Here is a 26,500-nt window from a genome sequence, read left to right as displayed (position 1 = left end):
ATCCAGTCCTGCACTTTGAAAGAGAAGAAGGTGTTAAGTCTTGTAGGATTAACTAATTTTTTTTCAAACTTCTTTAGCTTCTTCACAATCGCATAAAATATGAATTGAAGAGTCAGGAAAGTTATAACAAAGTGAGCAGATATGTTGATGGGGAACATTTTCAGTTGTTTGTGTGTGATTGATCTGTGGATGATTTGAAGCAACTTTTCATAGAAACTATTTTATTTTTTTTATAAGTAGACCACTTTCAAATTTTAGTCCATATATCATAGTGGTGTTGATCCTTATGAAATTTCATGACTCTGTAAGCAGATTTAATGGAGAAGTTTCCATTAGAGGAGAGTTTCCGAATGAGAATATCTTTTTCACCTTGTTAATTAGGAGGTTGTGCAAGTAATATTTGTTTAATTACATTAAAGTAGAGGTAATGACTTAAAAGATCAATTTCCATCCTCCTGTATTATGGTGAAAATCAGAGACCCTAGCATGAACAATAGAATTAGTATTCAGAATTGCATGCTCGACAAGAGGGCCAGGGAGCGGAGACCATTTGTCGTCCTAAAAGGATATTTGATCTTTTTTACCAACTTTTCAACCTACATGAAACTTGAATTTATTTCAAATTTTAGATAAAAGGTAAAAGCCAATATGAATTTTAGATAAAAGGTAAAAGGTAAAAGCCAATGCATTGCTCAGTGAGCTAATATGCTCATCAAATAAAATTCGGGCCTCCACCTCTTTAAATTCAATTGGGCAGATTCTTACAAGCTCAAGTGCTCAACCCTGTCCTCTTCCACTTCATCATGTTTGAATGTAACGTGCCTCCAACTTTGAAAAATAAAAGTCGATACCCCTCATCATGAGCCTTGTCAATTTTTCCCCCCTCTTTTGCCACATTAAACCTAACTTCGGCTAGTTGGAGTTGTCTCCTTTGTATATTTATAGTGGTGGCAATTCAGGCAATCCCATTTATACAGAAAAATCCATACAATCAAGTCTGACATTAACAAATTCAGTTCATTTGGATTGGCCAAATGTTCAACAAGTTATATATTTTTATTTTTTAATCATATTTTAATTTTATCATAAACTTAATTATTTTTGTTATTATATTTTTAGGACACTTAAAAAATATTGAAGACCCAATTTAAAAAAAAAACTATGGGTCTTAGGCTTTGTTTGGAATGAAAAGAAAATATGAAGAAAAGAAAATAAAAAAAAACTAAAATAGAAAGACATTTTTCACCTTTATTTTTTTATTTTCTCTTATACTATGCTTGGCGAGAAAGAAAAGTGAGAAGAAAAAAAGTGGAACAAAAAAGTAAGGATTAAATAGCATTTTTTCCTATTTTGTTATGCAGAAAAAAGTAAAAAGGAGAGAAAAGTGAAATAAAAATAGCACCTAAAACCCACATAATTTTACCTACAATTTTTCTCTTCAAATATAAAGAGATTTTCAAAAGAAAAATTTTATTTTCAAATTTGCACGCTAATTTTCAAATTTTATATTTATAGTGTTGTTATATTTTGATCATGAACTTTTCGTTAAGCAAAAAAAATATATTTAATTTTTAGATTAATTAGATAAATGTTAATTCTAAATTTTTAGTTAAGTTACTTATATTTGGTTTTTGGTTGAAGTTTCAAAATTTTAAGATTATTATATATTTAATAATTTAATAAATAAAATTATAAATTGAATAAATAATAAATAATTTGTAATTATGTTTTAATTCAATTGATAACATATGATAGAAATTATTGTAAATATAATATGTTAAAATATTAAATTTTATTATATACAAATATTTTTATAAATAATAAGATTATTATTATCCATATAAAATTAACAATTTTTATCTCTTATTTGTTTTCTCTCACTCAATTAAGCACAATGAAGAAAAATTATATACCCCCACTTTTCTCTTCTCTTTATTTTTTTCTCCTCTCATTTTTTCTCCTTTCATATTTTCCCCCACTAGCATTAGAAAAGGGACAATTAATGGGAAAATTTTATACTAGGGAAGAAGATTGTTGAAGCCCACAAAAATTAAAAGACACTGCAAGTGCATGCGTCATAATTGAAGCTAATAATAGATCAAAGTCAATCCCTCAATGAACTAATTAAAATGGTGAATAAGCATTAAATTTCTAAATTCATTCCCGTTAAACTAACAAAACATGAGATTGATTTTAAAATAATTAAAATGAAAATATTAAAAGTGATCAATTAAAATAACTTTCAATCCAGAAACAACTAAAGTCAACCAACAAGAGAGCATTCTAAAGTCCTAATTCCCTATTTGCTTCTAAACTCTCTCATTACCGCATTAATTATCTTAAAACTCAATTTTGATAATTTGATAATCTAAATTAATTCAAAGTATCTTTTGATTATTAATGACCCTAATTAATTCAATTAAATCAAAATATTACCCTGATTAATTAAATGCTTTAAAGACCTTAACCCATGAGGATTATCTAGATCCATTATATACATTTCTATTCTAATGGCAAATTAGCTAAACTAATCCTAGGTTACTAGTTTTCAAGGTCCAATTTGAATTTTCTCTTCCAAGATTCAACCCAAATGCTCAAATCTCACTTAGTAGTAGTGAAACACTAAACAAAAATAAGATATATAGCTCAAGAACAAGTAATCAAAACTTCATTTCTTAACAACTAAATGGTAAATCAAAGGTTATTTCATAAATAGATTTATAGTCTTCTAGAACAAGAAAATTTAGCTACACATAGCTGAAATAAAAATTGTAACAACACAGAAAAGATTCGAAACTATCAGCATAGAGAAAAAGAAGAAGAGAAAACACTAAAAAAATGAGGTAGAATGAAGATTTACTCCACTTCTTCTTGATTCCAAGCTTCTGGACTTCTCCTCTTGCTCTCCTAGGGATTTCTCAAGTTGCAACAGCTAAAGGATGTATCATCCAGTCCAAAAAAAATGAGTTATGTAAGGTAATTTTACATAGAAAATGAAACTAGGAGTATTCACGGGACGGGATAGAACCGGGACACCCCCGTCCCGTGGCCCGTCCTGAAAAATGATCGGGACTTAAAATTTGTCCCGTGTCCCGTCCGTCCCGAAAGGAGTTGAGACGGGATCGGGACGGGACCGGGATGTCCCAAATGCACATCAACAAGATTGTTACAATCTTTCAACTTATTACTTGACAAGAAAAAGCATATATTACATTAATTAGAACCCCAAAAAAGTTTAATGCAAATTTCATTATGAATATGATTAATCATAGAAGTAATGACAGACTAGAAGAATTAAACCATATAAATTAAATTTTGTTTACAACTCAACACCCATATCTTTTTCTTTGAAAATATTTCTTAACAATGTCCTAGTTTTATGGGAGATTTGGAGAAAAAAAATTACCTCATACTGCTTCCATTTGAACGGCACTTGAATTCTTCGCATATTCTCAATTACTTCAAATTCCTTCCCTGCAAAATCATATTGAAATTAAAAAATTCAGTCTTGCTATTTGCCTAAAGTATTCCTATAATTAATTTATCATTAATTGCAGAACTGAAATTACTGTAAAAACACATTAAAGTTTTGAGAAAGAAGCTACTTTTAACGTGCCCCTGCAATTTATAGGTGGCAAAGAAAGATTGCCCCTACTTTTAGCATACCCCTGCAATTCATAACCCTGATACTTAAAAATTGCTATGGCAAAGAAAGAAACAAATTAGAGGAAACAAATTTACTGCATACTTTGTAAGCAAAGCTATACTGTGTCAAGGTATTAAACTTGCTACTTTTTCTTGACCTTCTTCTGTTCTTCATACAATGTAGTCTCAACTAGTAATGCCGCCATCTTCCCCATAAGAATATGCTTAGTCATGTAGAAAAAAATTCAAGAAAAAGAATGCTTTTGGAAATACCAAGATTTCCCACTAAAGGAAAAAAAAGCAGTAACAGAAAATCAAATTAAATCAAGTCTAAGAAGAACATTTCAGCAGCAATATTCAAAAGACAAACAACAACAACAACAATTCAACAAATATAGCTCAACAAAGACAAGTAACTTCCAAGTGATAAGTGCAATAACAAGTCAAGAATCAAAAATTTAAGCCCCAAGGACAACTTCAACTTCGAGTCATTGCTCTTCCTCTTCAATTGAGATATTTGAAGCCAATGATTCTTTTGAAAATAAAACAATAAACACAATATAAACAAAAATTATTAAATATAGATAAACAAAAAGTTAAATCATATTAAAAGAAATAATCAATTATAAAAAATGATATTACCTTCCACAGCTTGCTCTGTATCGTTAAAATTATCAATGTCATCACCCTTCAATTTTGCAGTTGATGGAGATAGCCAGTTTTGGGCACAAATTAGTGCCTCAACCATCTTTGGAGATAGGGAGCTCCTAAAATCATCAATTACACGACCTCCTGTCCTAAATGCAGATTTTGAAGACACAGTGGAAACAGGCATGGCCAATACATCACGTGCAATCAAGGAAAGGACTTTATATTTAGCCGAATTCAATTTCCACCATGTTAAAATGTCAAAATTTAGATCTAGTGCTTCAGCTAACTCATCATGCAAATACTTGTCCACCTCTGCATACTTATCTGCTTGAATCTCAGTCTCTTTTTAGGTGAGAAACCTTTGAAATGAAGCCCTAGACCTATAACTTAAGAAAGTTAAAGGCCTACGATCTGATCCAAGTGATTGAGTCAAACTACTTTCACTTGCTCCTTGTGTCTGACTCTGACTCTAACTTTGAGTCTGAGATGTGTCAACCCCACTTAAATAATGATCATACAAATAATACAAGACATCTGAGACCTTTTTTGTCATAGCTTCACGTTGTGTAGCCTCAGGAAACATATCCTCAAAATCAAACTGCAAATATTTCATTTTATACCTTGGGTCAAGTACCACTGCTACCACAAGCAAAAGATTAAGTTTCTCTAAGTTCCCCCAATACTTATTATACTTGGTCAACATGCTCTTAGCCACATCACAAAGCAAGGAATCATGATTGTTTGTACTTTCATATAAAATTGCAAAGACATCAACTATTTGTTGAAAGCAAATATTTGAGGTCACATAAAGTGATCCTGAAAATTGCAAAGTAATATCATAGAACACCTTTAAAAAGATCACAAAATCTTTTGCATCCTTCCAATCATTTTCATTAAGGGGACCAATCAAATTTTTATCCAAGAAGAAGTTTCTATAATCATTATCTTGCTGCTCCATCCTCTCAAAAACACTGCAAAATTTAATTGCACTCTCTAATATGATGTAAGTTAAATTCCATCTAGTTGGACAATCCATGCTTAGTAGCCTCTTTGAATCAATTTTCATTTTTTCCACAAGCTCCTTGAATTTATGAAACCTTGATAGAGAAGATCTCACATATTTAATGGCATTCCGAATGCCTTCAATACACTTGTGCATATCCTTCACACCATCAGAAATAATTAAATTTAAGATATGCGCACAACAACGCAAGTGTAAGAACTCCCCATCACAAACTAAACCATTCTAATGCCTTAAGACCTCCTTTAAAGATGCCAAAGTAGTGCCATTAGAAGAAGCATTATCAACTGTGATTGTAAACACCTTATCAATGCTCCAAAACAGCAAGCATTTCTCAATTTCTTGAGCAATTGTTTCTCCCTTATGATTTTTAACTACACAAAAATTCAAGATTCGCTTTTAATATGTCCAATGCTCATCAATCCAGTAAGCAGTTAAGCACATATAACTGGTATTTTGATTGGAAGTCCAAGTATCAGTAGTGAGAGAAACACGGATTTGAGATTTTTTAAAATACCTTTTCAACTTTCTAGCTTCTTCAAGGTATAACTTGTAGCAATCTCTAGTAACTGTCGCTCTTGAAGGGACTTGAAAGTGAGGTTCTAACCTTCTCATCATCTCTTTAAAACCATCACCTTCCACAACATTAAAAGGCATTTCATCTAATATCACAAATATAGCAATGGCTTGTCTGCAATCGAGTTGATTAAATAGATGATGACTCAAAGTTTTAGATGACCCTAATTGAGAGCCCAATAGCAAAGACTGTGCCAACTTGTTTGCTTTGTTCGGATTTTTGGGACATCTTTTTATATGTTTTCTTATTCCATTTGTCCTATGTCTTGTAGAGTCACAACCAATTGTTGTTAGGCAATACTTGCACTTAGCACGGGGTTCTTCATTAGTTTTGTCCAATGGCAACCTTTCAAAATGCGCCTAAACAGCTAATTTATGTCTCTTTCTTCCACTTTCTCCTTCATTCTTTGACTCATTTTCCTCTTCAGTATTAGGTGATGAAGCATTTTCAGGATCTCCTTCTATTATTTCTACATTTTCTTGAAGGGTGGGTGTAGTGGCCATTTTTCTTCGCAATGTAGATTTAGCCAGCAGCGGCAACAACAACTACCCTTAACTGATTAAAACCTCATATTAAATATTCAAATAGGCATGCATAAAAATCAAGGGCATTAAATTTCCACACATGCAAATAATCTAAATCATATAACCAAATACTTAAATAATTTATATGGTCAATATTTGCTTTACTTAATCCAAAGAATGCAAATAAAATTGTGCATGTAACAGGTTCAGTTGGAAGCACCACCACTTCTTGTTCTTGTTAAATAGAATTCTAACACGCAAATTAATATAATCAAGTTAATTAAAACATGGATATATATACTGCATTTGTAATGAAGTATCTACTTTTGTCAATCTACAAATATAAATAGTATATAGATGGGCATATATATTTCAAATATGAATAGTATTTTCATTTAGCAATGGAACCGTGAAATCTATTGATAGTATATTCATGATTTTATTCATTATTTTTTCATTAAACAAAGTCCCATTTTTTAATTCTCAACTAGCATTCTTAACATGGCTGTGTTTAATTACCTGTATATAGGCCACTGAGGTAACTCATAAAATAGAAAAATCTATTGATCTTTTCTTTTAGAAATTAATTTATTATGATCTTAGTTATTGAGAATGTGTGATATATTATTTGTTATTTTTATCGGTAATATCTTATTGGTTATCACTCATTCATTGAAAAATGGCTCTGTGTATGTTTTGAAATTCAAAAAAGTAATAATAAAATGAACTTTTTTTACCCAACGCTATTGAAATGAGCGTGAAACCTAGCTAGTCTTAATGAAAATTATATAATTCATTAATTATATCATAACTTAAGAAGCCTCTATAATAATTTTAATCTAGGTCTCCAAACTTCTTCGGCCTTGATTCTTTATCACAATATGGTATATTATTTTTTAATTATACACACACATTGAGATATGCTCAATCAGGGAAACCATAATATTTCGTTTTCAAGTTTTCAAATTTCATATATTATTCCCAGGCTGAAAATACAGATCGTTGTCCTGTTATTCCATTCTATCAATCAAGACCCCTTTTGTCCTGTTTTTATTTGTGTCTTCCATTTGACATGACAGTCCATAAATTGCTGTACTCCACGCACACAATGAATCATCATTATTATCATCGTCATCTTTTTTTATTGTTCGTAATATGAATAGTAATTTATTTCTCAGCATTCTTGCATATCTGAGTAGAAGAGAACGATGGATTTGAGGTAGCACCAGATCTGGGTAGAAGAGAATAACCTTGCAACTGCGTCCATCAAATAACCTTGCAGATCTGAAAGCGTTTGCGACGAAGGGAATAATAACAGTTCAGAAAGGAGATTCAGGGAGGAACGCGCGGATTGTGGTATGGAGGTAGCCTCTAGTTGGAAGGACTGAAACCAAAGGTCTGCTGAGCTGTGCGACTGATCTGCGGCTGAGGGTTGGAGGTTTGAAGCTGGAGCTTTGAAAGGGAGAGCTGGAAACCGAAGTCTGGGTTTGGAAAGTGGAAACTGGAAAGGAAAAAATAAAAAATGAACTCCCTGTTCCTGCGTGCGTGTCTTAGCTGTCATTGGGATTAAAGCTGAAAATTGAAAAATACCATTAAAAATCATTTTAATTAAAATAAATAAATAATAGTTAAAATTAAAATATATATATATATATATATATGCTGAATATAAACAGGACGGGGCGGGACGTCCCGATGGTTGGCCCGAGTCCCATCCCGTCCCGTCCCTATTTTAGCCCTATCCCATAAAAGTCCTGTCCTGAATTTTTTCGGGCCGGGATAGACCCATCCCAATATGATCGGGAAGAGCACGGGCCGGTACGGGTCAGTCGGGCCGGGTACATCTTGAACACCCCTAAATGAAACTATGCATTTTCTGCATTTTCGTCTAATGCCATAGCACTCCTTCAATGGTATCACGGCACCAGTGAGCAATTCTAAAAATTTTGACAGTGTGTAGGAACTTTTGCTTTTGTGTCTTAGGCTAAAAAATAACTTTTTCTTGTCTCTTTTTCTCTTTTTTGCTTTGATGTTGTCATGTCTCACCTGTCCACAATTAATAAATATGAGTAGAATCTTTGCTTACTTCAATTTTTATCTTTTTAAACAATTTTCTGAAAAATATTTCAATAAATTCAGATAAGGCAATTAGTTAATTTTTCTTTATAAAGTAAGAAAGTGTTTCTCTTTTTCATTGGTGACTCTCAAAATATAATTAAAAATATGTCAATTATAACATAAAATAGGGAGTCATCAATTGTTTTTTTATTCTACCTTTTTCCTTTAACTTTATCTTCTCCCTATTTTTTTCTTGTTCCAATGCTAGGTTTGATTTGATTTTTCTTTTTTTCTAATAGTAATTTGATTTTCTATCATTATTGCTGAGATGAATTTCGGTTTTCGGTCAAATTTCCATTCTGGCTGCGATTTGGCAGCTACAAAGAAGAATTGAGAGCGAGTGGAGGGTTGTTTTTTTCCCCCTCCTTTGGAATTATGGTTTTTTTTTTCTTGCTTCTCGTTTTTTTCATGCTTAATCCATTCCTACCAAACAAAAATTATACTAGGATCTATTTATTTTGAATGATAAAAAATATATAATTAATTCTAAAGTTATATAATATGTTAGTAAAAAATATAAAAGTCCTTAATTTTATTTTATAAAAAAATTTAAGAATTTTAACTATTAATAAATCTATCGGATCAAATTGTAGAAGTCTGATTAAAACAAAATAAACTATAAATATCTAATTTAAAATTCAAGGCAGCTATGCATATGGACCTGCAAAGTAATTTTCCCTTGTTTATATCATCATTTTGGATTATAATTGAGTACTAAAAGAGCACTTAGGATTCCTTTTTTAATTCCATTTTCAACTTCAGGATTTTTTGGTACCAAAGGTGTCCTAGAACCTTAGAGGTTGATCCAGAGGGAAAGGTTAGTTAATTTTCATTTAAGTTAACAAGAAGATGCACCAAGTTACTTTCATCAGTTTTATAGTTCTTCTTAAACATATTATATTAGAAAATGGAAATGGAAGCCAACAACTTCAATTACATCACTAATAGTCTCATAACATCAGATGAATATTACAGGAATAGAGACGTATGAACATGTTTTATGTTTGTGATCAGGGAAGGATCTAGAGTGATAAACAAGAGGGAAAATTAAATAAGGTGAAATATGAGAGGGGGGTGTGAAAATTATGGGGGGAGCACCCCTACTTGCCCCTTATTCGTCTTGTTTGTGATGAAGGCGTCTTTTCAATAAAAAAAAATTAGAGAAAATTAATAATTTAATTTATATAATTTTAATTCAATTATAACTTAATCATTAGACTTAAACTTATTGTAACTCAATTATTATAATTTTGATTCAGTTATAACTTAGTTCTTAAATTTTAACTTGAAATAAATCATTTTTTATAATTTTAACCATTTAAAATATTGATCCTTATATTTTAAAAAATTAAATTATAAATATTTAAATTATTTTGACATTTAAAATAATTTAAATTTTAAAATTAAAAATATTATTAAAAGTATAATTTTAAAATAATTTTAATCTTTATAATTATATTTTCTAAAAATATAGAAATCAATATTTTAAATTATTAAAATTATAGAGATTGAGTTGCATCAAATCAAAATTATAAACTAAATTATAACTGAGTTAAAATTATAAAAACTAACTTAGATTGGGTTAAACTGAGTTAAAGCTACACAGATTAAATGATTAATTTTTTCAAAAATATAATATCTATAATTTGGGATGGAGATTATTGTATGTGTTTAAGAGACATTTAGTAAATTATAAGTAGTTGTCTAGATGGAAGCCCAACTACACAAGCCTTTCATAATAACTACCACAACAAGGTAAATCTGTCAGCACCACATTTCTATCGGCTAAAATGAAACAGGTTCAGAATCTAAACACGATGATGAAATTTTTTGAACTGAAGCATAATCTTCAAAAGAATAGAGATGTATGAACATGAATTTATTATCAACTGATACAATATAACATCATAAGTAAGTACAAGAGAATGAATGAGCCAAATCCATCAACAGAATACTTTACCGTGTGCTCATTATGTATTGTAATAACATACTCCTTTTATCATACAAATGAATGAATTCAAGTTCATGGGCTATGAAATGTTTTAGAGGGGGAAAAAAAAAGATTTATCAGCACTATATATATTGTCATATGTCCTGTAGCCTGTGTCATGCGTAGATCATAGCTCATGGGGTTCCTGGGTTAAGTGTAATATCCTGAAAAACCTGCAACCTGTTTCTCCTTGCAGGTTTTTTCTCCTGAAAAATGAAATCCTTTTCCTTCATTAGCATTCTTTGGTTTTCTGAGTTTGAAGTCTTGTTGTTTGGTGATGTGGATGAACAAAAGAAACCTGTTGATGGATCTGGTGTCATCATCTGCTGATCAAAACACAAAGAACGCCTCACTGTAGGATTCCTCGGCCAGAAGACTTCCCCAGATTCAGATCCATCATCTTTGGGGTCCAGTGGTCCAAGCTTTTGGCAAATTATGTTCATGTTCCAATTTTCATCATTGAACACTTCTTCATTGTCATCATCAGCTTGATCACCACCCTCAAAAGTTGTGTACCCTCCACTATATAACTCTTCTTCATCTTCTTCCACCATATCTGCCCAGCTTTTATTCAACAATAATGACTTCCCATTTCCAACAACAGCAGAATTTGCAGCACACAGACCAGAACACTGATTATTTTTCTGTGTGTCAACAGCACAACTTGCAGATTCGTTTGCTCCATGTTTGACCTTTCCTGGAAACTTCACAAACGCTGTGTTATCACACATCTCATAAGGAGATCTTCTAATTGAATTGACATCACCCCAGATTTCCCTTCCTTGACAGCCAATATTGTTGAAGACCCATGAACATTTTTTTGGTTCTGTATGAGGAGGAAGAACGTTATGAACCCTTCCAGACCTTTTCCCAGATGAACTTTCAAAGTAAGAACCTTTTTTCTGTTCATCAATGGAGTTTTGGGTTTGCTCCAGAGGCTTTTCTTTACACTCCTTGTCTACTACTAGTCGAAACAGTCGCTGTGACTGTGACTTTGACTGTGACTCTATCTCAGTTAGAATCTGGGAAGCACGTTCATAAGATTTAGCAAAAGAGTCATCAATCTTTCTGTTCTTATAGGCGGCACTTACTGCCTGAAGCAGAAACTTTGCTTCTGTGATATTGTTCATTTGCATCAAGCATATTGCTAGGTTGCACTGCTTGTTCCTATCAGGCTCAAAAGACAGTGCTTTTCTGGGAAGAAAGACACAAAATGAAGTGAAAATTTTAGAGTCTAATTTCATAAAAATTTTAATTTGCTGCATGCAAACAATTTTGCCATTGTCACATTTTCATGCAAAAGTGACAGTTAATTAAGATGCTAAATTAAAATGTGAGTCATTCCTGCATTTAAAAAAATAATTATAAAGTTTATGTATATAAAATCTCACCTGTAATGTTCTTCAGCACTTTTGTAATCACCTTTTTGCATGTAAGCCCAGGCAAGGTTTCCCAATATCCTGGCATTGAAGGAGATTCAAAGTAATATTAGAGAACAAGGCCTGATTAAAGAACTGAATAAAAATAAGAAGGAAGAGCATGAACAAAAAATTATTTTTTTTAAAAAAAAATTCTACCTTGATATCTCCTGTTCAACAGTTATATGAACCTTCTTCCCTTGAGATCTTGCTTGTTTTGTTCTCTTTCCAACAAAAGTAACACCATCTTCAATCTTCTTCAGTTTCTGTTGAAGCATTGCAATCTCTTCGTCAATCCTTCCTGATCTCTGCAATTACAAAATGATGTTGCGAATAATGAATACTTTCCTAACAGGGCATAAACCTATCATAAATCGAATAGTTGACATCATATACTCCATCTGATCCTTATTATAAAACGCTTTCAACAATGTAACCAGAACCAATAAATGACAATTAACTCATTAAATATGTCTTAAAATAAAAACAAAAATCCAAATTTACCCCTATTAAAAATATGAATAGTAAAAGTAAAAATAAATTTTCTTGAATATGATGCATTCTTTCTCATGGGGTAAAATTGGAAAAAGGTAAATGACCATCCATTTGCCTTATATTAAGGACCAAAAAATCCTTCCAAAAAAAAAAACCCTAATAGGGACTAGAGGGAGCAGTTGTAGTCCAACATCCAACATAGTGTATTCGGTTGTGTAGGAAAATAGAAGAGGGAAAGGGGCAGTGTATGGAAATTGGAAAATGAGACAACTTTTATACCATCTTTGTTATACCTCATTATCATTACTCAATCATATCACTATTTTCTTATCATTTTTTTTGGATTTTGTATTATGAGTATCATTTTCATTCACAATTTTAGTTTCTTTCCCAAACACTGCAAAGATTCCATCCACCCTACAAAACTTATCCTTCTATCACAGGGTATGCCACACCAAAGGTTTAAAAGTAAATAGAGAGGTTACTATATTTTTTTAAAAAAAAAATGCCCAAATGAAATGCTGCAATCTTAATTTGATAATTATCAAATGCTAAATAATGAAAGTTTAAGGTATAGCTTTTTCTGATTCCTAACAGCAACAACAAGCCTTATTCCTTGCATGAAGCAAATTACCTAAAATTAATCTTTCATAGTCAATTACATGTTTGGTTAAGGTTATATTTATATGAAGCTGCAATCATCAGTAATAATGTGAACACTCGATCACATCTGGGAAGAGGTTTTCCCATGGGTTATAACATGGAGAAGTCAACTTCTTATAAGATCTGAACCCATCTTTACCATTTACCATGTTAAAATCTATGGATATGGTAATCAAAATTACTCAGGAGAAATGCTTTTAAAAAAATTTAAAAAAAAAACACTTCAACAAAATGAGAAATACCAATCAAAAGTCAAGTTCTGCATAACACTGCCTCTCTCTCTCTCTCTCTCTATACCTATCTATCCGTCTATCTATCTTTATCTCTCTCATATATGGATGTATGTGAATGCACACGGACACTCATTTACAATCATGTGCGACTGTCTTGCAGACACTAAATGGCTAGAAAGAAGCATGATAGAAAGGAAGAAAACGGTGGTTGCTCTGTTGAGTTCACACTAAAAAGTCTAGCTGCATAGAACATGACAGTATTCTTCTCTCTCACTCTCTCACACACAAACTATTATGTGTAAAACTGTCAATAAAGGCTATGAAAGAAGTTGACACCTTGCAGAGTGAAAGGAAGAAAATGGCGGCTGGCCTTGCAGAGTTCAACAAAAAGAGAGTTGACACCTTCCAATAAGGGAAGCTCTTTATAGCATGTGGTACTTCCCTTTTGGAAAAATCACTAAGAGGTCCATAGAAGCAATTTAATTTCCAAAAAGTCCCATGAAATGAAAAAGATAACTTTGAAGTCCCATAGACCTTAATTGTAAATAAGGTTTGGAGTGCATTTACCAAAATGCCCTTGTTTTAAAAAAAAAAACTCTCCTAGTGGTCATTTTGGTAAATGCACACCAAAACTTATTTACAATTAAGATCTATGGGACTTCTTGATGTTAAATTGCTCCTATGAGACCTCTAAGTGATTTTCCCTTCCTTTTTCTCTCATGAAGACACACACACACACACACACACACAAACTATAATGTGCAGAGAATGAATGAGCGGAAAGAAAGAAGATGGATGTTTGTTTACCTTGTAGAGTTCAACTAAGATGTTATCCAGAGATTCCTGAGAATCAGAAGGACAGAGATGACGGAAAGATTTGATAGCTTCAATGGCCTCATCAGATCGATTCAACTGTTTCATCACTAACGCCATGTCCTTCAATGCACTCTCCACACGATCTCCAGCATTTATGGCTCCCCAGAACATAGATATTGCCCTTCCTGGATCCTTATCCACCAACTGTGAAATCCCCACATATTGAGATTCAAAACTATGCAAATTGGATCATCTAATAAAAAGAAAAAGTGACTGTATGAGTCGCTTACTTCTTTATACTCATTCTCTGATTTCTCTCTCTCTATATCTAATCTCACTCTAGACGGTCAGTCTTGTAAAAGAAATAGTTAAACTGGTAGAAACATTACAAGGCTCTGAAAAGAGAAACTGCCATTTTTCATTGCAAGATACTGAGCCTCACATATTTGAACAAGTCCTTCAAATCAATCAATTTTTTTTTCATGTTAATCCATATTAGCTACTATAATAGAGAACAGGGAGCCTCATGGCTCATACTTAAGAATCTATCAAATGAATAGCATCACCGGAAATCAAAATCAAAATTTTTGTATAAAGTTCTTCTCTTGCCCCCACTGAAACAAAATTCACTACCATACTTCATCAAAGAGCACTATATCGTAAATTTAGATATATTTTTCTTGGCAAAAAAAGTCTTCCCTTCTCCCATGAAAGAAATTACAAGACCAAGAAACGAATAAGGAAGCCTGATCAAGATTAACTGATGCGAGAGACAAAAGTTTAAAACTTTCAAAAAGAAAGACAAGGAATTAAAGTCCATGTTGTTACCTGAACATGCTTGGCCTTAACGTAGGGTGAGTCACCAGCAGGCACCTTGTGAATAACATGGAAAAGATCACCTTTGTTAGCCGACTGCGATGTTCTCTTCTTTTCTGAAATTGGCGTCGACGGTGGGACCGGCCTTGATTTCCAAGTAGACGGTGGCGTGAAAAAGCATCTCGCCGGAGAGCTTCTGTCGAACGCCATTACAGGGAGAAGAAAGTTCAGCGGAAATTTCCCGGGAAAACGTCTCGTCGACTGAACCCAGAAGTGTTTAGAGGATAAGAGAAATGCGACTTCTTGGAAAGGCAAAAAGGGGAGAGAGAAATCATTTAAGGGAGAGAAAGAAAGAGAAGTAGCAATGAGTGGTGTGAGGAGAGAAAGTGAAGAGGAAAATGGAGAAAGGTGAAAGAAATTTGGAAAAGAAACTAGCCGTTTTATAATTACTAGCCGTTGGCAATGGTTCGTTGGTGACTGTTGATTACTGACTGGTGAGTAGTGAGCAGTGACTAGGGACGCACCTGCGGGATCGCTCCGAAGAACAATTTTTTTATCTATTAAAAAGCAATTTAAGTAGTTTGGTAAAAAAAAAAATAACAATTTGGATACACCAAACATTCTCACATAAATTTTTATAAATTGAGAAAAAAATTATCCTAAAAAATTATTAAAATGTTGTTATTTTTTTTTAACAAAAATGCATTTTTTATTTTCTCATTTTCATTTCATATTCTTTTGAAATATTATTAAACATTTTAACTAAATTATTCTTTCAATGAATTAGTCAATAATCTTTAAAATTATATATTCTATATATTTATCTTTATTTAATAGTATCTCTCATTAGAAAATCCTTTTAATTACTACCCTTACTTAAGGGTATTTTTGAAAAAAAAAAATTATTAATGACATCTTAAAAGATTTAAAATACCTCATATTTGGAAAAGAAAAAAAAACTTCACCTAAATTCACTGATTCCAATTTCAGAGAATTTAAATCTGAAAAAAAAAAAGAAGAATGACAATAAAATTTTCAAAGAGAAAATTTATAATAGTTAGGTCTCAAAGAAATTTTTTAAAAATAAATTATAAATATTAATTCAAATGATTAAAAAAATTAATCTCAATTATAAATTAAAAGTTATATTTATATTTAAATTTTTTATTTGTAATTAGAAGTCATAAATTTACAACTATTCAAATCGATATTTGCAAGTTATTTTTTAAAAAAGTTATTAAGAATATAATTGTAATTAATTCTTGTTTTAATATTTACTCCATCCATTCAAAAATATAAGGTATTTTTTAAGGGATTAAATTTTTAAAAATATAAAATATTTTTAATCCTTCAAAATGTAATCATTATCTTTTTTCAAAAGTACCTTAATTAAATAAATTACTTTATATTTATTTTAGGATGAAACAACCTATTAAATGGAGGTAAATATAAAAAATAGAGTTAGTTTAAAAATAAATAACTACTTTATTGAGAATAAAATTTAATTAAAAATACTTTATATTTTTTAATAATAAAATATCTATCATCCTTTCGTAAAAAAATTTCATCTTGAAAGTGTCACTAAGTGGTTAAACACTGAATGTAACATCCTGATTTTTTTTAGACAAAAAAAACATTGTTGTGAAATTTAAATTTTTATTAAAAAAATGATAATAATAATAGGAATTTATATTATTTGAGATTATTTAGAAATAATAATATAGTTAGAAATTTAATTATGAATTTAAAACTTAGGTTTAAAAATTATATAAAAATATTTTATTAAGATATAATTTTAAGATTTAGAATAAAAAAATATATGTGTGTGTGTGAGTAAAAAAAATAAGAAGAAAGAAAGTAAAAAAAAAAAAAGAGGTACTGTGTAAGTCCCACATCATTTAGATGTGGGAAGGAGAGGTGTCTCCTCACATATAAAAGGAGGAGGATAAGGAGCAGCAGAAGCAAAATGAAAAATTTTATAATTTGTGAAAATTGCAGCTAAGGACCCAAGATGCAATTTAGAAAAAATTACAAGTAACAGCCCAAAGGTTTGAATAATTAAATTCAGACCTATAGTTTTTTTAAATAATATAATTTTGGGACCCATAATCTCATTTTTATATTATTTTTCTCTCTTCCTCTCACGTTGCTCGGCATTTTCTCGCAAGGGGGGATTATTTTTTTTTTCTTCAGGTATGTTCTAACTTTCCTGTTTAGATTAGCATTTAAAAATTTATTTAATTACAAAATTAATTTTATAGTTATTTTCTAAATAATATTAGCTTTCTAGTGATATGATTATTTTGTAGGATAGAGTAAATATTCTGATTAAAATTTTTCTATAGGATAGTTAATCTGATGTTATGATGGATTAAAAATATAGGTTAAAACTCTTAGGGATATAATAAATATTATAGAATATTTTTTTGAGGTTGAAACTCATGTTTAAGAATTTTTGAGTTAAAATCTAGATCTATATGGTTGAATTTATGTGGAATCTGAGATGTAGGGATAAACCTATGATTATTAAATATTTATTTAAGTATGAATAAGTATTTTTGAGGTTATAGAAAGGTAATTTGAGGTTTCAGAATAATTCTAAAATTTTTAATTTATTTTTGGATGAATTATTAGAATATAGAAGGATGAAATTATGATACTAGAAGTGATTTGAGGATAAAAAAATATAGTTTATTAGGGTACGAGAATTTTAAAAAAGAATTTGAAAGTTAAATGAGGCATAAATCTTAAATTAGTGTTAATATGGATTATAGATCTAAGACTTTCTAACTCTTTAAATTAGAGTTATTTATTTTAATCTAAAATTAATATATAATATTATGAAATAATTATATAGATTATATTGACAAAGATAGTGGTGAAAAAGAAGTTGTGAAGGGGAACTTGTTATTCAAGACACAAGGTAACCATTATTAATGTGTTGTGATGGGTGTGTTTGTGAATGGTTATGTGTTGTTTTGTTGTTGAAAAAATTATGAATTATTAAAAATAAATAATGTTATATACTTGTTTGAAATCATTGCCAAGTGGGTTAAAAATTTATTTTTGTTTATCATGATGAGATATTATTGTTTGGATATATTCCTGTTTGGATATTTGAATGATGCATGACTTGTCAGGGTATTTTAATATATGGTGTTAATGGGAATTTTTGTTCGGTTAATTATTACCACGTGGTAAGCCCTCATTGGACCCAATGAGTGGCGTGTCGCTTGGTCCAACTCACCTTTGGCCAGGTGATTTGGCGTCCGAGCATGGCGAAAGGAGGATATAAGGTGCAGTCATGCAAATTAAATACTTGTTCGGTTTGTTTGAAAGTATTGTTTCGGTTAAATGTTTTGTGTGTCCACTTAGCAATCGCATGATTAGTTACATCCGCATGCATCATTACATATTAATTTTTGGTTACTGGGACTTTTAAGTCTCATTCCTTGTGGTTAATATTTTTACAGGAGCGAGTCCGGTCGAGAAAGCACCAGAGGTGTAACTATGGTGTATGAGACACCATCTTTTACGTTGCTTCTTATTTTAGATTATATAATGTATCTTGTGCCAACTTAGGACATATCTTCTTTGTGAAACATGTAAACTCTAATCCTTTTTATTAAAAGTATTTATATGACCAAGAGGATTATGTCTGTCCCTCTTGATTTATGATCTAATTTGAATATCATGACATGAGGATTATGTTTGTCTCTCATGGTTTTAATTGCCTTTTTAGATATTTTAAGACTTGTGTTATGTCTTGGATGTATCATGGTAAGAAAATTTTCTACCATGATAATGGTTTTAATAATTTATGAAAAATCGGTATGTAAATTTGAGGGTGTTACACTGAACACTCCTTTCAAAAAGCAATAATAACTTATAGAAAATTTTGGATTTTCTTTTGATAAACCAATTACTTCTCCAGGCTTTTTATTTTTTATTTTTTTAAATTTTTTACTACAATAGGCGCTTATTTTATTGTATAAAAATAATTAAATTAATTTTTTGTGTTTACCTACAAAAGAGTAGAACATATAACCTTAATCCCTATAAAAAAAATAAAGAAAAATTGAAGAAAATATTTATTAAAGTTAAACGAGACCTTTTAATTAATAATATTTTTAAAAATTTAGTTGATAATAAAATATAATGATATTGTGCAATCTATATAGTCAATTTTTTTTCAAGGGAATAAGGTTTATTGTAAATTAGTCTTGATGTGATAAAAGATATTTCATGTTTAAAAAGGGGGGGCCATTGGCTTATTTGTTTGAAAGCACTCAGAACATTCAAACTGTCTTCTTCACTTCCAATCTATTTAATTTCAAGTTTAAATGTTTCATATAATGTTATTGAGTCTTACCGCAACTTAATAAGATTTTAATTTTCAACGTACTACTTATATATAGTTTCACAAATATTAAGGGAGGTTTAGTTTAGTAAAAGGAATCAATTTTTCACAACATGGTAAATCAATGTCTAATAATAGAAGGATACTTGTAAACAACAATAAAAAAATTCACACATAGGCCAAAACAGATAGATTTTTTCCCAAGCAATATGACTATGTAAATATAAGTAAATAAAGGGTTAAAGGATAATTTAGTTCTTAAATTACTTATCTAAGATCATAAAAGACTCTAACTTTTTTTTTTTTTACAATATTCCCCTTCAACATTTAAAAATGTTATAATATTACTTCTACCTTAATTTTAACTGTTAGTTAACTAGAAAATTATAAAAAAGAATCTCAAAAATTACCCAAAAAAAGATTCAAAAAATTACAAATAAGTATCTTATGAAAAAATTAATATCAATTAAGTTTGATAAATTATAAATAAATTTTAAGAAACTAATGCTATTTACTATCCATGTAAAAAACTAAAATATCATTTGATGAGGGATAATTCTCTTCTCTTTCCTTCCCACCCTCTTTCCATTCTCTTCCTAATTTTTAACCACTAGATTGATATTTAAATGGCCCACATTTGATCTCCTATAAAATATATCATTTTATTTTATTTTTATTATATTTTTAATGGATATATGTACAAATTTAGTTATGAATTATTTTTTAAAGAGCATCTGAGATCTATATTATGAGGTGGTATAAAATAAACCATCAACTAACAAAAATGAAGCATGTGCAAAATTCTGTCAATTTATGCCTAATGTCCGTTAACTCAATTTTGTGAGACCTACATTCTATTCTTTGTTTTTCCATCAATGACTCCTCTGATCTCTTCAACTTCATCTTCTTCAACCTAGAATTGTCCTGAAATTGTCTTTGTGAAACCAATATACATTGTGCATATACAATCATTATTTTGATCACCCAGAGAATAGCTTCAAATCAATTGTTTTGATTGGTTTAAGGAAAAATGTACTTTTTCTTGGCAATATTTTTTTTTCTAGAAGATGAATGTTGGACAAATTTTAGAACTTTGAAAGTGTCTATAATTAAAAGTCTGTGACCATTGTGGAAAGGACCTTACCAATGAAAAATGTAACATTCTCCTTATTATCCAAGTACTTAGCTAAAATCTCCATGATAAAGATGGATTAAACCATACATTACAAAACTATAGTTATAGACTTTAATCAGTTAATAAAAGACTAACCATAATAGGAAGAAAAAGACAAATCAAAGATCTATTATAATTTAAAAAGTTTCAAAACAAGTATTAAAATACTCACTTCATAATCAAACAACAATTTCATTTGAAAATATAAACCTTTAAGAGTTGGGATCCCAAGTTTAATAACTTGAACTTTAAAATTCAATATAACTAATTTAAAATAGAGAAGAAACATATATAGGAGTGTGAAAATCATACCACATACAGTAACAAATCAATTTAGGGTTAACAGAGCCAAAATAACAATTCTAGCACAATGCGCCACAGCATAATACAAATATGCTACGACATAAGGCATAGTAAGCACACTTCAGCAAAGTTTGGAATTACGCCATGGCATAAAATTTTACGTTGTGGTGTAAAATGTAAAACCCATGACAGCAACATGCTATCATTGTGGATCTCTGACCAAACTTTTGACGTGCCCCAAATCACCGTCCGATGTCCAATTGCGATAATCTAAATATTCACGAAAATCTAATTCAATGAACTAGTTAATGGCATTGGTCTCATTTACAAATTCTATTATATCAAAAATACTCAAAACTAAAACTATTACTTTCTCACATTTTTCAACTGTTAAAGTGGCTAAAACTCAACTAAAGTGCCACTAACCCACACAACTACCTAGACTATACTCAAAAGACTTAAGATGACCTATGTAACACACAATAATATACATATATGCCACGTATTATATTTTTACTCCTCAAACCCAAATTCATCAAAAGCAAATAGGGAAGCATGTTGATATTAAACCTCACAATTTTCAATTACAATCATCTTAAACTTTAAAGTCATACTTGCACTAATGTTTTGGACCCTGCCCAAACTTCTCAAATCACAACACACCATTATAAGGCCCAAAATACAACCAATTAACATAAATAATTAAATGACACATGAAATATCAAAATATACATTTTTCTAGTTGGCATTATCAAATTAGTTGCATATATATACGTACCAAAATAACGAGGCCTATATTAGGAAATAAGGTTCCCAAGCCTTTAGTACTTTCCCATTGCCTTGATCCAAGTTAGCACCTGTAAAATGTTAAATGAGAGATGAGTACAATCACTCAATAACCAAAGTCAATCTAACCTATACAAATACATGTTAATTAATCATAGTGATGTAAGTGGCATAATCAAACAAAAAGTGTGTTCACACATTAAACCACGTAATTCATTTAGTCAAAAAAAGCTAGCAATCATGTGACATCATAATACTTAACATGCAAAGGTTACAATAACAACCATGTACCTTTTATAAGACGAGCAATATTATAAAAATAATAACCATGTGGTCATATAATAATATGCATCAAAACACATGAGGTCACAATACTAACAACTATATGCCCCTGTCAAATTATGCCAAACCATAACAATAACAACCATATAGTTGGGATATGATATGTATGATTAATGACAACCTTATACCCTTTTGATACCTTTGACATGAAATTATGGCTATTTAGTAGGCTATATCCATAAGCTTAGGCCTTTCAAGCCTTCCACTTGTAAGGAGTTGCTCGGCCAAAGTTACTACACTCATTTGTGTGGCATGGTTTCTCTCAATACTAACGACCATATGGTGTCGTGCCTCTAGTTCGACCTCTTCATGAATCAGTAGAGATTCGTTAGGTTTGAGTCATTCGAAGAACAAGTGAAACAGTCCCTATACAATAATGGGACAATACTAACTCCTAATTCCAACAGTTGGCAATCTAGCTAGCTTTCGATTTCAACGGTAAGCCACTAATACCACGTGGATATATAACATCTACTACTCTCCTTATAGGTGAACTCCCACCTTATATGATTATGCCATATACAAATGTTCAACACGTAACATGCAATTTTTAGACATAAATCATCATGTCATGCTCATCAATATCACAACACAATCATGCTCAATACATCTCAAATTCACAATTTTCCTCTTTCATAATCACCCATACACACTTTCATGTCTAATCATAACAACAAGCATACATAACATATATCTTTACAATTTTCATTTACATCAATTTTATTACATTACATAAACTTATTCATTTTGTCACAACTTGCATCAAATATAGATTTATAAAATATATCATGGCTTTCAAATAATTCTTCATACGCGAATAATCAATTAATCAAATAAATACACAAGCTAAATTTCTCCTGGTTACCTCAACTATTAGAGAGGTCAAAGATTACCTCTCAATCATAACTTGCTTTTTGAGCTAATTCAAATTCACCAGTGTTTCACGAGGTTAGTTTACAATTAACATTAACACCCATAACTAATAATAATCAAAATTACCATTTCCAACACTAATTTCATACTTTAATAACTAAATTTCTCAACTACAAGATCAACTTCATGTCAATTGAGTTCATTAACTTTCATTAACTTCATTTAGCTCTCAACAACTTAAATAATCACTAATCTCAAAATTATCATCAATGTCACAAATTACACATTTTCAACTCTCAAATTTCAACACTTTAATCACCAAAAACTCTCAACTCTTTAGTTTAATCACAACATTAAGTTTATTAACTCCCGTTGGCTCCAACTAATACTAACAAACTCCTTAATTAATGCCAATGGCAACTACTTACCTCAATCACCACTTTTTATGGCATTTTAGGGCATAATTTTGTCCATATTACTGAGTCCAAGCTCAAGAATGCTCAAACTCATCAAAGCTAGGTTTATTTAACTCAAACAACTTACATTAGTCCCATTTAGACTAATGGGTTATGACCTAATAGCCCTAAGTTCAAAAATTATCATCTTCTAACCTTAAATCTTACTTCTAAAACATGTAGAGAGGGGAAAAAAAGATAAGAAAAACATACCTAGGTGAAATCAAGCTTCAATCACCTCCAAAATGTCCAAAAATTAATGCCTTAATAGATAAAATACTCTCTCTATCACTCTTCCTTTTTTCTGGTTTCTTTATATTTGTTTCAAACATTTTTTCACTTATTTTAAAAGAGCTGATTCTTGACATTATACTACGACGTGAATCCATTATGTTATAGTATAATGCACAATGGGTCAAATTTTAATTTTCTCTCTACAATTTGAGTCTAGGTGGCCCAATTCACTTCCAAACCAATCCAATGGCTAAAGTTAAACTCAATAGGCTTATTAGTCATCTCTAACCATTCTCAAACCCAATTATACTTAAATATACATAATTACCCTTTTATTAGTTTAATTAATTAAGGGGATAATTTTTTTATGTTACAAATAACAGGGATGAAGTTTATTAATTGTAGAGATTCTGTGTCTTTCTCACAAGGAAAATCATAAGCCAAGGCAGTATGTAGAGACAAGATATGTATCCACTTTTGGTGTAGGGGGATTTCAAGATTTCAATCACAAAAAGAGAAAAGGAATTTCAAGATTTCAATAAAAAGTGAAGCTGGTCATGAGACTATCTTCAATCTTTATACATTCAAGTGTTCTTGCATAGCTAATAACTTAGCACACAACTAATTCCAGATGTTAAGCCTAGTCTTTGTCCTTGAGAGAAGTAGCTTCTGGTTCAGGGAGAAGCTAGCAGTGACAGCAGCCCCTTAATGCCCCCCCAAAAAAATCATCGCACCCATGCCTTGCGGTAGATGTACACACAACAAACAAGCACACCTTGCAACATTCGACGGAGATTTGGAAAGTTGGGAAGACGATAAACAAACGTTGGGCATAAATTGATGGAAGATTGCATGCTTCATTTTTTGCTAGTTGATGATTTATTTTACACTCATCCATAGTATATGATACTGGATGCTCTTCAAAAAATAGTTTATGATTAAATTTACACTTTTATCCTTTTTTAATTGTTCATATTAAATTTTAGCAATTTGAAATTTATTATTTATATCTTTTTATATTTTAACATTTTAATAATAATTTTATAAGAAATCAAATCTAAACTATCTAAATGTTTATTTAATGACTAGAAAGGGAAGAAGAAGGGTAGATGATGGGAAGGGAGAGAAACAGAATCTCTCCTCATTTTAATGAACCACTTTGACCAGCTATTAAGTAATTATTGGATCATCATTGTGGGTAACAACCCTCATAAGTAACTAAAACATATTATATATGTTTTTAATAATATCTTATTAAAATAATAATATTTCAATACATAATAATTTAAATATTATTATTTAAAAAACATCACACAAAATTTACCAGTCAATTTTTTTCATTAGTCAAAATTTTTAAGGAAGGAATAATAAATTTTGAATGAAGATTCATAGTTTATTTCACATTCACCTATGAATCTTAGATACACTAATTAAGCTCTTAATTTTAAAATAAATTAACAAATTTTGAAAGAATATTTATAACTAAATAATTATTTAAATTGTTAAATATTAATGTATTAATATTTTAATAAGATATTATGAAAATACATATACTAATTTTCGTTACTTTCCAATATTTTTGTCAATAATGGTGATCCAATATTGGATCCAATCATCGTACTAAAAAAACAAAACTCTTGTTGGATTCCTTCATACCCTCAAGTTGTTTTTTATTTTTTATAGGGTTAAAGAACAAAAGAATTTTTAAACTTCTTCTCTAGAACGTTTAGCATCCTTAAGTGAAGAACAGTGCAAGCATAATCATAATATTAATGAAGTGGATGCAAAAATGCATAAATCATTAAATTTAATTAACATTTGTTAGCGTTGAGTGTTAAAAAAGGAAGTAAATATAAAATGTAAAAATATACATAAACTTTTTATTTAAGAGCTTCTGATTACCCTAAATTAATAATGATATATAAGTATTTATAAATTTTATCAAATATTTTTTTTCTCACCACTAACAAAGTGAATAGAAAAAATATATCATTTTCAACCATGTATAATGTTGGGTGTAAATCATCTAAACCTTTTTTATATAAAAAAAATTAAAATACATAAAACTTTTCTGAATTTTGAGATAATTACATATTAATAGAATTTGTCATGTCAAATTAAAAAAAGTCACATAGAAGATCACATGACATTTTATATAAGCCAATAATAAATGTACAAAAATTATATTATTTACCTATTTTTTTGTAATCAATAATGTATAATTTTCTTGTATTAAAGAACAAATTTTTATTTATTTTATGCTTTTAGATTTCTTTTATTTGTTTAATATAAAAGGTTGTTTTAATTGATAAAGAATAATAATTATAATTTTTCTCTTGAATTGTGTTAAAAATGAAGAATGAAAACAATGTCACTCAATTAAAAAAATGAGAGCATAGTCATGTGTGTTAAAAGTTAAAATTACAGTTTTGCAATCTCCTTAAATTGTGGTTTAAAAAAAAATTCCATATCATGTGCCCTGTATATTTCATTAATATGATATAGTAAACTCTAATAATAATATAATAGAATTAATTAACAGTATGAGACTTTGAAAAACAAAATTAAAGATTAAAGGAGTTAATTTTAAACATTTTAATATAAAGAAATTATATACAACTGCTTAAAAATTTAGATGAATTTTATGCATTTTAGAAAAAACAAAAGCGAACAGAAAAATATCTATTGTGTTTGGTATTAAGTAAAGGGTAGCTTAAAGTTGAAAAAAAAAAAATGCTAATGTGTAATGATACGAGCAAAAATTGCATAAAAATATCAGAAAACTCCAAATCAGGCATTCAGAGGAACGAAGCTCAATTTTCTTCTCAATTGATGATGCTCGCTTACCCTCTTTTAAAACCTCTTTTGCACCTTTCTATTCCATGCAAATTAAGTTGATGGCTTTAACGCTTATAATTTTTAACTGCGGGGTACCTTTGCAGAAGTAATCAACAGAAAACAGCATGTTGCTAGCAGCTACAAAGAGGAGGTAAAGAAGGTCTACAA

General features: G+C 30.1%; 1 protein-coding gene across 2 annotated transcripts; it reads right to left on the bottom strand.

Moving 5' to 3' along the window:
- Positions 1-10,359: 10,359 nt before the first annotated feature.
- On the bottom strand, positions 10,360-26,497 carry LOC129306061 (protein POLLENLESS 3-like). 2 transcript variants are annotated; one of them, XM_054946397.1, is made up of 7 exons: positions 26,429-26,497; positions 21,583-21,661; positions 14,980-15,228; positions 14,143-14,355; positions 12,104-12,252; positions 11,918-11,986; positions 10,360-11,720 (listed from the first exon to the last, which is right to left on the bottom strand). In XM_054946397.1, the coding sequence occupies exons 3-7, from the start codon at positions 15,175-15,177 to the stop codon at positions 10,661-10,663; spliced, it is 1,689 nt and encodes a 562-aa protein (XP_054802372.1). In that variant the 5' UTR covers positions 15,178-15,228; positions 21,583-21,661; positions 26,429-26,497; the 3' UTR covers positions 10,360-10,660. The 2 variants fall into 2 exon arrangements, with proteins under 2 accessions (XP_054802372.1, XP_054802371.1); XM_054946396.1 differs by having other exon boundaries at positions 26,342-26,472.
- Between the last annotated feature and the right edge of the window lie 3 nt (positions 26,498-26,500).

The sequence above is a fragment of the Prosopis cineraria genome, unplaced genomic scaffold, assembly GCF_029017545.1.
Source record: "Prosopis cineraria cultivar Desert tree isolate PC_DT_omini unplaced genomic scaffold, ASM2901754v1 PC3, whole genome shotgun sequence".
NCBI lineage: Eukaryota > Viridiplantae > Streptophyta > Magnoliopsida > Fabales > Fabaceae > Prosopis > Prosopis cineraria.
The sequence above is the reverse complement of the archived record's forward strand: the minus strand, read 5'-3'. Positions and strand labels throughout refer to the sequence as shown.